The sequence below is a fragment of the Drosophila ananassae genome, chromosome 2L, assembly GCF_017639315.1.
Source record: "Drosophila ananassae strain 14024-0371.13 chromosome 2L, ASM1763931v2, whole genome shotgun sequence".
Lineage (NCBI taxonomy): Eukaryota > Metazoa > Arthropoda > Insecta > Diptera > Drosophilidae > Drosophila > Drosophila ananassae.
In genome coordinates, this window is record NC_057927.1 from 952,011 (window position 1) to 964,383 (window position 12,373).

At 48.0% G+C, this 12,373-nt stretch overlaps 1 protein-coding gene across 3 annotated transcripts; it reads left to right on the forward strand.

Moving 5' to 3' along the window:
• Nucleotides 1-1,362: 1,362 nt before the first annotated feature.
• On the forward strand, nucleotides 1,363-11,812 carry LOC6500313 (transcription factor cwo). Of its 3 annotated transcripts, XM_001952914.4 has the most exons (4): nucleotides 1,363-2,653; nucleotides 8,715-8,838; nucleotides 9,303-9,624; nucleotides 10,057-11,812. In XM_001952914.4, the coding sequence occupies exons 1-4, from the start codon at nucleotides 2,595-2,597 to the stop codon at nucleotides 11,622-11,624; spliced, it is 2,073 nt and encodes a 690-aa protein (XP_001952949.1). In that variant the 5' UTR covers nucleotides 1,363-2,594; the 3' UTR covers nucleotides 11,625-11,812. The 3 variants fall into 3 exon arrangements, with proteins under 3 accessions (XP_001952949.1, XP_044570075.1, XP_014766496.1); XM_044714140.1 differs by lacking the exon at nucleotides 8,715-8,838 and having other exon boundaries at nucleotides 2,542-2,653; XM_014911010.3 differs by lacking the exons at nucleotides 1,363-2,653; nucleotides 8,715-8,838; nucleotides 9,303-9,624 and adding an exon at nucleotides 9,674-9,971.
• Nucleotides 11,813-12,373: the final 561 nt, after the last annotated feature.

Here is a 12,373-nt window from a genome sequence, read left to right on the forward strand (position 1 = left end):
AATTACGTCATGCCACGAATTTTAGAGTTGTTTGTGTTATTTTCGGTTCGCCTCAACGTGTCTCGATTAAAAATGTAAGCTGTGGATAGACGGGCCAACGTAGCGTATGATTATTATTTCGTTTATTAAACTACAGCCCACTGTGGGAAAACTGTGCTTTTTTGAGCATAAACTTTCAAGTTTTACTTATTTTTAGACATGTTTATTTCGGTTTTGCATTTTTTGGAGAAATATCAAGGAAATTACTAAATTTGCTTTTTATTAATTTTGTTCCATTCCTTAATACTAAGATTTAGAGTAGTTGATCTGAAGAATCCAAATATTACTTTTTTAAATTAGCAACTGGTAATTAGCAATTGGTAGCAATTGGTAATTTATGGCAAAAAAACGAACTTTTCCCCATTGTGCAGCCGCCACTGTTGCGCGCTGAGCAACTCTGTGTCTCTGTGTGCGTGCCGATTGTTGTTGCCAAGTGCTGCTTATCAGCCAGGCTCTCTTCTTCTCGCTCTCTCTCGCTTACATTCGGCTCTCAGCCGCCGCCCATTTTGCTTTGGAATTTGTCACGTTCACGTGTTTTATTGTATGCCGCTGACTGTTTTCGTGTTATTGTTGCTGCGGTTCGCCTTGAGCTTCTGCGTCGTTATTTTTCATATTTTTTCTATAATGTTTTCTTTTTTTCAGCAGACTCGGTGGAAACTCAATGTAACGGGAATTGGGCGCTGCGCTCGTTCTCCCGCAGAAGAGTTTGTGTTTTGGGTGCACTTGAGAACATATGGTGCACCTATTCGCAGCCATCGGCTGACTAAAGGCCCATTAATATAATTCGCACGCAACTAATTTATGCCTGCAACAACAGACAATGGGCCAGCCAGTGTGGCTTTTGGTTGTGTAAGTGCCGTGAATTGTACAAGTAGTCTAGTCATCCAGCCCCCAACTATCAGAGGCACAGTGGTGTCAAGAAACAGTAGTCATTAAGTCAGTAAATAAAGAGGCTCACATGGCGGATGCGTAATATAAACACTAATTGCTCATACGCCCTGTATACCGTGTTGAATCTATTTCGCTCTGTTTTCCAACACTGTTTCGTATACTTCTTTCAAAATTTAACAAGCCAACAAACGTTTAAATAGATTAAGCCAATTGCCCCAAACGTCCCCTGTGTAAAATTCGCTGGGGGCTGGGGATTTTGTCCCACTGTGCCAATCACGTTCGCAGCCCACCTATACCACCACACGAGCAGCAGATACAAGAGCGTTGCAAAACCTTTGTAGCTTCAGCAGCCGGGTTGTGGGGCTCGAGTGCTCGAGGCACGTCATCAATCGGCTCTCGCGGGCAGTCGGCTCTTTTGGGGTCTCGTGCGGCGGGCCGAGGCTCCGTTCATTCATTTCGTTTCTGTCTTTTGTGGCGAGCAGGCGTGTTTCGAGCGGACTTCCCTCCACGGTGCAGTGACAGTGATCCAAACAGCTTTTGGCTAAAAAAAGGGGAGAGCAAATATAAAAAACAGCGAAATTAGCTGGTTAGCTGGCCCCTCCAGCCGTTCCAAGTGCTTTAATAGTGAAACACGCATTCGCACACACGCACACCCGCACACACACACGCGGTCGAAAACGTTCGCCTCATACGCTCTCATATGTATCTGTGTGGTGGTGCTGCTGGTAAAATTCCACTGTGAGACGAAAGGAAGTTATTGTTGCTGCCTCTGTGTATTATTAAAACAAATAAATTTCATAAAAGCTGAAAACGTGTAAACAGCCGAATAAAAAAGCAAGCAAACAAAAAATAAAAAATAAAGGCGAACAAGAAGTGCCGCGCCATCACGTTTTTCGACATTATTTGTTTTCTTTCTTTTTCGTGCATTATTTTCGCACTCGCACTCGCTCTCGCTCTCTCCAACAAGTGCACTTTAATTGATGTCCCGAAATAGATTTGTGGCTGCTGCTAGCTATTATATGAAAAAAAACAAGCCAAGGAGAAAATAACTCGTCGTTATCGTCGTTATCGCCGCACCAATACAGACAAACGCGAAAAACACACACACACATACACACCTACAGACACATACAGAGACACGCTGATAAGCGAAAAGAGTAAACAGCCAGAGCTATCAGTATAATTCCACTCGTTCCAACATAAATATAAACACCCTCCGAAATGCCATTCTAAATTTGAAACTAAAGTCCGGGCCGTGCAACAACCAAGTGTGATACCACGAAAAAAACCAAGTACCTACAATTCAGCTGGAAGAGGAGCCACAGCCAGTGCCACAGCCAGTGCCGTATTTCGCCGGAACCAATTCGCCGCGTCGGACAACCAACCAACCTGTTTGCTCAGCCATATCAGCCATAATTCGCCGCGGCGTTTGGTTTGTCTTCCTGAATTTTCTGCCGTGACGTGAGGAGCGAACCACTTCCACCATTCCACCGCTATTGCAACTGCTGCAGCCAGCGACGACGTCGACCCAGTCACAGTTCCCCCAAGTCACGGTCCCCCAAAGCGGATTCCAGGGCGCCACCGGGAGCGGGGAGAGGAGTGGGAGTGGGAGTGGGAGCGGATCGAGGAGCGGGAGCAGGAGCAGGAGCAGGAGCACCATCAAAATGGAGCCCTATTGGAGCGAGGCCAACGGCCATGCCGCACATCCGGTTAAGTATGAGAGGTAGGTATAAAGAAGGCCCAGTCGCAGGCCGAGTGCAGGCCAAAAGCGCCAATGCCAAGAAACAAAATCACAATCGAAGCCAAAACTCAAAACTCACTTTCACCTGTGCGCGTTTAGTTTAAGCACACGGAGAGAAAATATTACGAAATGAGATCATATCATAAAGCGCCCAGAGACTTCAAAGTTGATCCACAGTTGGTAATCTTTGTGATGTCTTCTCTCCGTTAGTTAGTGGTTCTAGTGTAGAAGTAGATACCGTAAGCCTGTTCTGTAACTGTTTTGTGTGCGTGTTGGCCAGGATCGGGTGTGGATCTCTTTTGGATCATGTGTGGGCCGCGTATTTTTAGCCGCCGAGCTAGATAGCCGTCCTGCATTTGCCAAACAAACGCGAGAATCGGGCGCAGAAAACGTGGGCCGTCCGCTGTCCGCTGTCCGCCGTCCACTGTCCGCCACTCGCTATTCTTAGCCGGAATATAGATGCTATAGTTGCTCAGCAGAATTTTTCATCTTTATTTTTTGTGTTTGGCACGCCAGAGCCAGAGCCAGCGCCAGAACCTCAACCAAGACAAAAACGTGATCTTCCTGGGCTCCCCTCCCAGACCCCGCGATGGATTTATTTTTTGAACTTGAATTTTATTTATACCAAAGTGTAAGTGTGGCCAGAGTTTGGATAAATAACGTAAGCCGAGTGCTTACAGGCTTATTCCAGTCTGCTAAATGTCAACGGCCAAAACGTGGCTATAAATATCAGTTAACAGCGGCGGCTGGCTGGAGGGGAGTGCTCCACGACCGTATTTCACGTGTCTGTGTCGCTGCTTCGAGGGGGAGGAGTGGGTGGCTCTCGGTGTCCTTTTGAAGGTCAACAAGTTCTGTGTTGAGCTTCGCCCACCGCCCACCAACCACCGCCTACTGCCATCGCCAATGTTGTTTCCGTTTCTGTGCCTTTTGATTGAGCATTATATTTGGCTATTTCGGTATTCGGTGACCAACACCCGAGCTCCTGGGAGCGTTTTCCTCTATAAATACACAAGGGCTAATCGAATGAACCGCTCATCACGTATGCATCCCCATTTGATTGGCCTTAGCATGGTTTCCATTTCGTTTCGGGTTTTTTCCAGTTGCCAGTTGGTTTTTGGGGCCTCAGCTCGGATTGTTGTGTGTGGGGAAAGTTACAGCGATTGGATGGATATGATTACGCATACGTCACGTGTTCCGCATTAATTATACGTGTAGCCGCGCTAATGAACTAACAATTTAAAAATCGTTTTCGTCTTCTGTCCCGGCCACAACGAATAATCTCTGCACGCGTGATAGGCAAAAAAAAACATAATAAATTATAGAATTCGGGTGCTCCTGCGGTGAATTTCTTATCAAGTGCCACTCGCGGGTAAACACGCGTCTCCGTCTCTCCTGAAGTGTTTATAATTTGCATTACGCGCTGCCATCTTAATCAGCCCGGCCATCCAGAGGCAGCCATCAGCCATCGTAAAGGCGAAAAACAAAATACAAAAGACTGAGAGAAAAACAAATAGAGATAAGCAAACACGCGATAAAGAGCCGAGCGGGCGTGACGCACAAAAAGTATCTAAAACACACATGTGTACCTTCAATCTGTATCCACAAGATACAGATACAGTGCCTGTGTCCAGCGCCAGTGAGATCTCGGGTTTGTTGCACGACGAGACAGTTGCTAAACCCTCCTGGGGGAGCCCGTAAAAACAAAAGACAAACAGCCCACTCCCAGAAATACTATAATACGCAGCTGTCTCTCGTTGTTTTCGATTTCGGGATCTTGTCAACGGCGCATCATCGATATAAGTGATTTCTTTTCTTCGCGAGGACACCCAGGATCTGGATCTGGATCTGGAACTGAATCTGGAGCAGCATGAGAACTCTGAGAAAGTGTGTTTGTTTGCTGGCTACGTCTGTGTTACATGGAGGTCCTCTTCGGGGCTTCCCTGTAGGCTTAGCAAATCACAGATGTTCAGCAAGACAACACGTCAAAGCAAACAGCAGGACAACTACTACATCAAAGTGATTCCAATTCAAACAATGGACAAATAAACTTTCATTTATAGCTAATATACAATGTGAAAGAGGTAAAGTGTGTCTTGTTTATCGTCAAAACAAACGCATGCTACGCGGTATAAATAGCCTCGCGAAAGTTATAAATTATACGGGCGGATATATATCCGTCTCTGCGCGCGACGGTTCTGTTGACGATCCTACCAATAAACACCGTTCTCGATCTCGATCCGATCCGCTTCGTTCCTCCGTCGATCTTATCGCCGCTTTCCATCGTCCGAGTCCACGTCGTCCATTGGCATTTGAGATACGGGCACGTAGACACGTTCACGTTTTCTGAGGTTACTTCTCGGGTCGCCAGAGGCTGAGTCCTACCCCTGCGAGTTCCCAAACCCCTCTTATTAGCTCACGGGCACAAACGTGCCGCAGATCTTGAGAAACTCATACAGTACACACGAATGTTTGCAATTGTCGTGATTAATGCACTGCCTGCTTTTTTCGGCCTGTGACTCATGACACAGTGCATTTGATTGCCGCTAAACGATTTAAATAGATGGATGTGAGTGTCTTTTGACCCAGTTATGGCGAGTGGCGAGTGCGGTCATTATTTCAGTCGAGTTTCATAGCCGTGGGATGCCCGATACGCGTTGGAATTCAGAGCAGACGTGGGGGAATATTTGAGAGGTTCTCAGTTCAGAACAGAACTCCCTTCCTCCTGATTCTGGCGCCACTAGGCGTATGCGTAACCTCTCAAAGACACTGCGATTGGCCTTTCGCATCTGTTTCGGACAACAGTATCTGTATCAGTAATTCAGATACTCTGTATCTGTATCTGTAAATGGATTTGTATCAGCGAATGTGCAACGCGTGTGTGTCTGTTTATAGTCGAATTGTGTGGTTTTTCGCTTGGACAGCACGCCAGAGAGCAATTTGTCGGGGATTGTTGCCCTCGCTATGAGGCCAGCCCCGAGCCCCAATTTCATTCCATGTTCGCCTCCAGCCCAAGCCCACAATCTGTTGCCAAGCAATCCATCCGGCACGTGCACACGTTTGTAGTGGTGCTGGCATAAACATTTCATCGAATCGAGTCGGGTCGGGTCGAATTGCGCCCATGCAGCACATTGAGGGCTGAACTTTCTGGTCTTTGCACTTTGGCCGAAAGCGATTATATCACGTGCCAGTTAGCCGGGGAGAGCTGACTCCGCGGAATGCTGGCCATCACGTGAGCCAGATCACCTGCTCCTCGCCCAGCCTCAGATGCGCCCCACTGCAGTTGCCCCGCCTAATTGGCGCTAATCTAGCCTCGCATGTTCGTGATTTATCTTATCAGCGGAGCGGTTAGCGGTTAGCGCCCAAGGTCATCCCACCAGGCGAGAGCAGCCACACCCACTTCGCTAATTAGACAGCATCTCCGCTAGTCATTCCACTTGTTCTGATTTATTTTCCCCGCTCTCGCTCGCATCGCCCTCGGCGATTTCACGATTCTAGACGGCGGATTTCCATTGCCCAATGTCGATATGGAAATTTTTGTGACACAGATCGGCGGCGGAGGTGGAAACTTGTGGCATTGAATGACTCGTTTGTCCGCAGTGAGCATCTGAATTGTGTAAATCAATACACGGAGAAAAACGGCCCAAACTGGGCCATCGAGCGGGTGGTTTTCCATTGAACCATAGGAAGATTTTGAGGGGCATATTGGGAGATGGAATGTTCTCCTATCTCTCGCAATTGTAAGCAATTGGAACAGTATCTGCTTTTCTTTCTGTGCATTATAAATTTGTCTTTCTGTGGGCATTGTTATGCTCTTAGCATCGTCAAAGTTTCCATGAATCACCGCCGAGTGTGAGTCAACAGGGAGTGACACTCTCCGTTGATTGAGTTTCGATTTTCGGAGAGATACGAGTGCCCAGATCTTACATTATAATTGCCAGACCCACTCACGTCTTTGTGGGGTTGTCTAAGGCAGTCCTTTGTTTCGGAGAGTGGGTGGTGGGTTTTCCCTGTCGCGATTAGATGAACCGCCCAGAACAAGTTGTGTTCGGCTGTATCAATGGGTTGTTTCACTATTATTGGCACTCGAAGTGACCAGAAAGGCCGTCACGTGTTGCCGCAATCTAATCTAAAGGTTTAACCACCTCCGATAAGTACAGGAAATGGCTCGACAAAAAACTGGAATGCTCCAACGCCCAAGAGGGCGTAGAATTATGGAGAGCGTGTGCAAATAAATATTATAAATTACCGCTCAACCACGGCCAGCACATGGGCTAATTATCGCCGATTCATGCGTACACAAACGTGCTTGGGGCGCATTTAGGGAAATGTACTGGGAGCGCTGTCCATGCCTTTGGCAGCCCAGTGGCGACTGATCGGCGGAACTGTCGTCATCGCAGGGTTGGCGGCGCAGACTACCTGTAGATCCGCTATTTGTGTGCCAATTACTTAATAGTGCGACGACAAACAAAAAGCAGAAACGTAAACACAAACGTAAGCCGTCCGAGGGGCGGCATCTTGCCAACATGGTAGTTGGTAGTTGGTCCGATTTTCTCATGAATCAAGCGAGTGATTCTTGCATTCCCCGACTGACGTTATTTATGTGCTCTGTGCACTTTGCTCTGTGAACCGTGGTGTAAACCGAGTACATGCCCTGTTCACGGGAACGCGGAACAGTTTTCCTGCCGATAAGCACCAAAAGCAGTACTATGTTACAACTATGTTTCAATCAGTGGCTCTTCTCTACCTGCCCTGCAGTTTCACTTTTGAAGCGATCTGAATTCCAAGCCAGGCACAAGCTTGTTTGCATTACTCATACGCAGTGTTGGCCGCGGCGATAATTGGCCATGGTTTACAAATCGAATTCAGCAAATTGTGCTAACCGTCGAGATGAAAACAAGTTGCTGACGCCTTCTTGGTCGAGGGGAGGGGTTGATCTGATAAACAAGTTCTAGGCGCCAGGGACTGGTGCTTTCTGGTATCGCTGGCCATATACTAGCGGGTAAACACTCCGCCAGTATATGGTATATGGTTTGTGTGTGCGTGCAGCTTGTTTGTTGTCGCCGCTTATCGCCCGAAAACCATGACACTTATTATTGTTTCTATTTCGCTCTGGTGTTATTTTGGTTTTGGTCTTCTAGCGCTTTCGGCCCGATCCCTGGGCGTCTAAGTGATGCCACTGGCACTGACTGTGCCCCCGCGAACCAGTGGTTTGTTTTGGTTAGAGAAATTGGCATTCAATGGGTCTCGAAGACCGTGTGGGACGATGCCTGCCTCTGTGGCGCTTGGCAACCGATATTTTCAGTTTTCCCCTCAGTTGTTTGCCGTGCTCGTTATTATTTGATTTTAATATATTTTTTTGGCACATGGCTATAAAAACGTGTATTCTAAAATTAGATGCCCTCACGTATGGAGAATGTGGCTGAAAACGTGTGGGGATGTGCTCGTCGAAGCATCTGGCGGTGGTTGATGATAGGCAGAAGGGGACCCTTTCAAGATCCACACCCTACCCTGAAGCCTTAGTTTGTAAACGTGCGTGGGTGTCACTGTGAGAGATCGCCAGCCTGGCCAAGGACGTAGCTTTTAAGGACTGTACTTTAAGGCATTTTCACCCGTTCTTACTACAACAAAAACCACACCAAACCGCTCGTTTGATTTTAGCCAGCGAATCGGCCGACTTTGGGGAGAGCTACTAACCGAGGCGGCGACGTCACTGAATTCTAATCGAATTGGCCCAAACATCATTTAATCCTTTTTGTTTTCTCTCTACCATTTCAGCCATCGTGTCTGAATATACATACTTAATAACACTTACCTATTAATACTAGTCGTTAAGTAGCTTAAGTCACTACGCCTAAGTAAGGTTAAGTTATGATGCGCCTAATAAATGCATTACTAAAACAAACAAAATCTGAAGAACAAATTAGATGCAAAATAAACAAAAAATATACAAATAATATACAAACATTTTTGAACAAGATTTGGACTTATCGTGTTTCTTTATCCTTCCTTCTCACTTCTTTTTGCATATCGAAACGAATTATAGCGAAGCAGCTGTCTCCAGTTTTCCTTATTGCACAGAATCTAGTTTAAATTTTTCAACATCCGCCACGGCATACAGCGAGGACGATGCTGAATATGCCACCGGAAGACGTAATAAAACATCGAGGGTAAATATTAAAATTTTAGAGCGACTCACAAGCCGCGAAATCACATTTCTGAACTCTGAAAATTCGAAAAAATCGAAAGCAGTAAAGGCAGTATTACTGAGACAAGATCAAAGGATCAAAAGAGCTTTAGAGCAGCGCCTGGATTGTCACACAAATCTCTATAACTCACCCGCCACCACCAAAAACCACAACCAAAAATCACCACCCACAAACACGTGCAATACGACCTTGAGGCCGATAGCCGCCGCCATCGACGCAGCCGCCACTTTTGACCCTTTTTTATTGTTAGTAAAAAAATTGAATAAAAAATAAAACCAAAATTAGAAAAAATAAATGAAACTGAAAAAATAATATGGAGCAATCACTTAGGTCAGGGGTCTGCCCACTCTATAACCCTAGATCTGATCAAAGCCATAGCTATCGTGTTTCGTGTCACTAATTACGAGTATGTTTCGACCCCACAGCAAGATCCACTCTCCCACCGCATCATCGAGAAGAGGCGTCGCGACCGCATGAACTCCTGCCTGGCGGACCTCTCCCGCCTCATCCCGCCGCAGTACCAGCGCAAGGGGCGCGGCCGCATCGAGAAGACGGAGATCATCGAGATGGCCATCCGGCACCTGAAGCACCTGCAGAGCGAGTGCCAGCATAAGGAGAGTGACTACCGCAGCGGCTACATGGACTGCATGAAGGAGGCGGCCAAGTTCCTCTACGACATCCACATGCAGGACTTTTGCCACCGCCTGCTCGGCCGGCTCCAGGAGCACATCGACGAGATGTTCAAGAGTGAGTGTGCTGCTTCAAGTGGGCGGATCAGTTTTGGGAAGGGGCACTATAAATATTTTGATTTGTTTCGAGGCAGAACCCGCTGCTGTAGTTGCTACAGTAGCCTTGTTTCTACGTTCATTTTTAAACATAGAGTTTCCGGAGAGTTTTCCTACCATCCTAACTCAGAAATACAATGAATACAATTTTTACAAGAAAGGGAAAGTTCAATCTCCTTAAGTATTTCGATGCCGTGGACGAGGTCTATGTGCAGTGCAAGGCATGCGGCCGAAATCTGAAGAGACAGCGGTCCTACAACCTGAAGAAGCACCTGTCGCAGGTGCACAGGGTCTGTGCCGATTGCGAAGGTCACTCTAGTCCCCCAACCCGATCCGCTCATAGGGAGTTCCCTTGAAAAAGATCTTACTAACTAGCTCCTTTTCCAATCCGCAGCGGACTGCTACAAATCGACGCGCAGCTGCCATATGCCGGACAATGTGAGCGCCTCCAGCGGAAGCCCCCACCAGGCGTACCATCCGCCGCTGTGCCACCTGCGGGACATGCTCGGAGCCGCCTCGGCCTCGGACGTGGAGCACAGTCAGGACCACAATGACGTCAAGGACCTGAGCTTCCGCAACCACCTTAACCAGCTGCAGAGGAGTCAGGCGGCGGCAGCTGTGGCCGCAGCAGCCGTAGTGGGTGCCACGGCTAACGGGGGCTCCCCAGTAGCGAGCGGGGGATTGGACAAATTGCCAATGTCTAACGGAGGCTCTTCCAGTGGAGGACCAGCCGATAATCTGCCGAGCAACTCCACGGCCACCGGGGCTCCTGGGGCCCCCAATGGTAATAGCAACGGAAGTAGTGGCGGCAGCAGCAGTAGCAACGCCGCCAGTTCCACCACCCCAGCAGCTCCCGTTCCCACTCCTAAGGCCACGCCTATGGCCGCCCACCAGCAGCAACCCCACCAGGCTCCGGTAATCACCTCGACGGCACCCCATCACCACCACCTCCACACCCAGGACAGCAGCCACCACGACTTCGAGTCCTCGCGAGAGCCCATTCTACACACAGACACCTCCAACATGCACTCGCCGCCCCCGCGGGACCTACTCCTGCAACAGCACCCCCACCTGGCCCACAGCCACCACACCCAGGACAGCCTGCTGTCGGTGAGGATGCGCAACTACTCGGAGTCCTCGCACGAGGTGGAGCACAACAACAACTACAAGTACAAAAACCACATCAAGGAGCGGTTCGTGCATGAGTTGCACGACGAGGAAACCAGCAGCGAGCACTGTCCGGTGGCGCCACACCTGCAAAGCGACCATTCCCATATGCAGGCTCTGTCGGAGCACTCCAAGGATGGAACGGAACCCGAGATCGCACCCATTATGGCCAAGAAAAGGAAGCTGGCGGAGGCAGCCGCGGCGGCCAACGGGGAGATCCCCCTAGAAGTCCACACCGATTCGAGCAACGCTGCTCCTAGAATTGACAAGCCCTCGCCGTCCTCCTTCAACTTCAGCGACCTCAAGGACATCAAGTCGGAGATACACAACGGAAACTCCAACTCGAGTCCCCTCATGGCCAAGTTGGCTGCCGGAGCCCAGCTGAGCACGCCGAGTAGCACTACGGCGCCCCTGCCCCCGCGACACTCCTTTACGGTGCCCATCTTCGCGCTTCACGGGCAGGGCAACTACTATGTGCCCCTGAACGTTGACTACAATGCCCTGGTGCCCTTCCTAAACGGAATGGATCTGCTGGAGAAGAGCTACACCAGCATGCCAGTGGTGCACCCGATCAACATCAATGTGAACTTCATGGCCAGCACCCCGTCGGCCTCTCTGCTGGCTGCCGCAGCCGCTGCCGCCGCCGTAGCAGCCGGAAAGCAACAGGCGGTGGTGGCCGCTGGAGGAGCTGGTGTCCCACTCTCCACGAGTTCGGCCGCTGCCCAGGCAGCCGCAGCAGCCGCCGCCGCAGTGGCTAAGGCCAAACTAGAGCAGGCCATCAACCAGGGATGGTGAAGTGGAGCGGCGGCGTCACCAGATGGAACAACTCTACCTCAGTACTTCTGTGAATAATCATCAAATGATTAATCTCAAAACAAGAACACTAGAAAAATGATCGTGGAATGTCCTTGTGGAAGCTCAAGGCAGTGTTTTTTAAAATATATTTATGGTGTTCTGCGTCCAAGTTATTATTACATTTTAAAGCTATTTTTGGTGAACATAGATATGATGGTTAGGATCCAATTGGATTTAAAAATAATGAAAAACTAAAGCTATAAGGGTCAGCCGTTGTAATCCAAAACAATGTTTATTTTGTTATTAGGCATTTAATTTTTGATAACTATTGGCACCTTAATTGTGTTAAAAAATGCCGGGGAATCCAAAAGTTCTCGACCAAAATATTTTAAATAATTTAGAAAGCAGAGACAGCCAGGAGCCGCCTCTAAGGCCGAGCGCCTATTAAATGATTTCCAGTCGATAACTATTTTCAACAAAGCATAATTGTCTATTATAAACTAAATAAATATTAAATGAATACAGAAAAATGTGTAATACCATGTAAAAATGAGTAGCAACAAATACAAGATGCCAAGAGTCAGTCCCACGTAAAAAATCTGATGGATTTTAAAAACAAAACTAAATGTGAATTGAATGTATTTTTTAGAGGTTTAACGTTTTTGCAATTTAAATAAGTGTTGTGGTTTCAAATCAGGTAGTCTTTAGCCAAGTGACTCCCATACATATTAACGTGTAAACAAAAATAT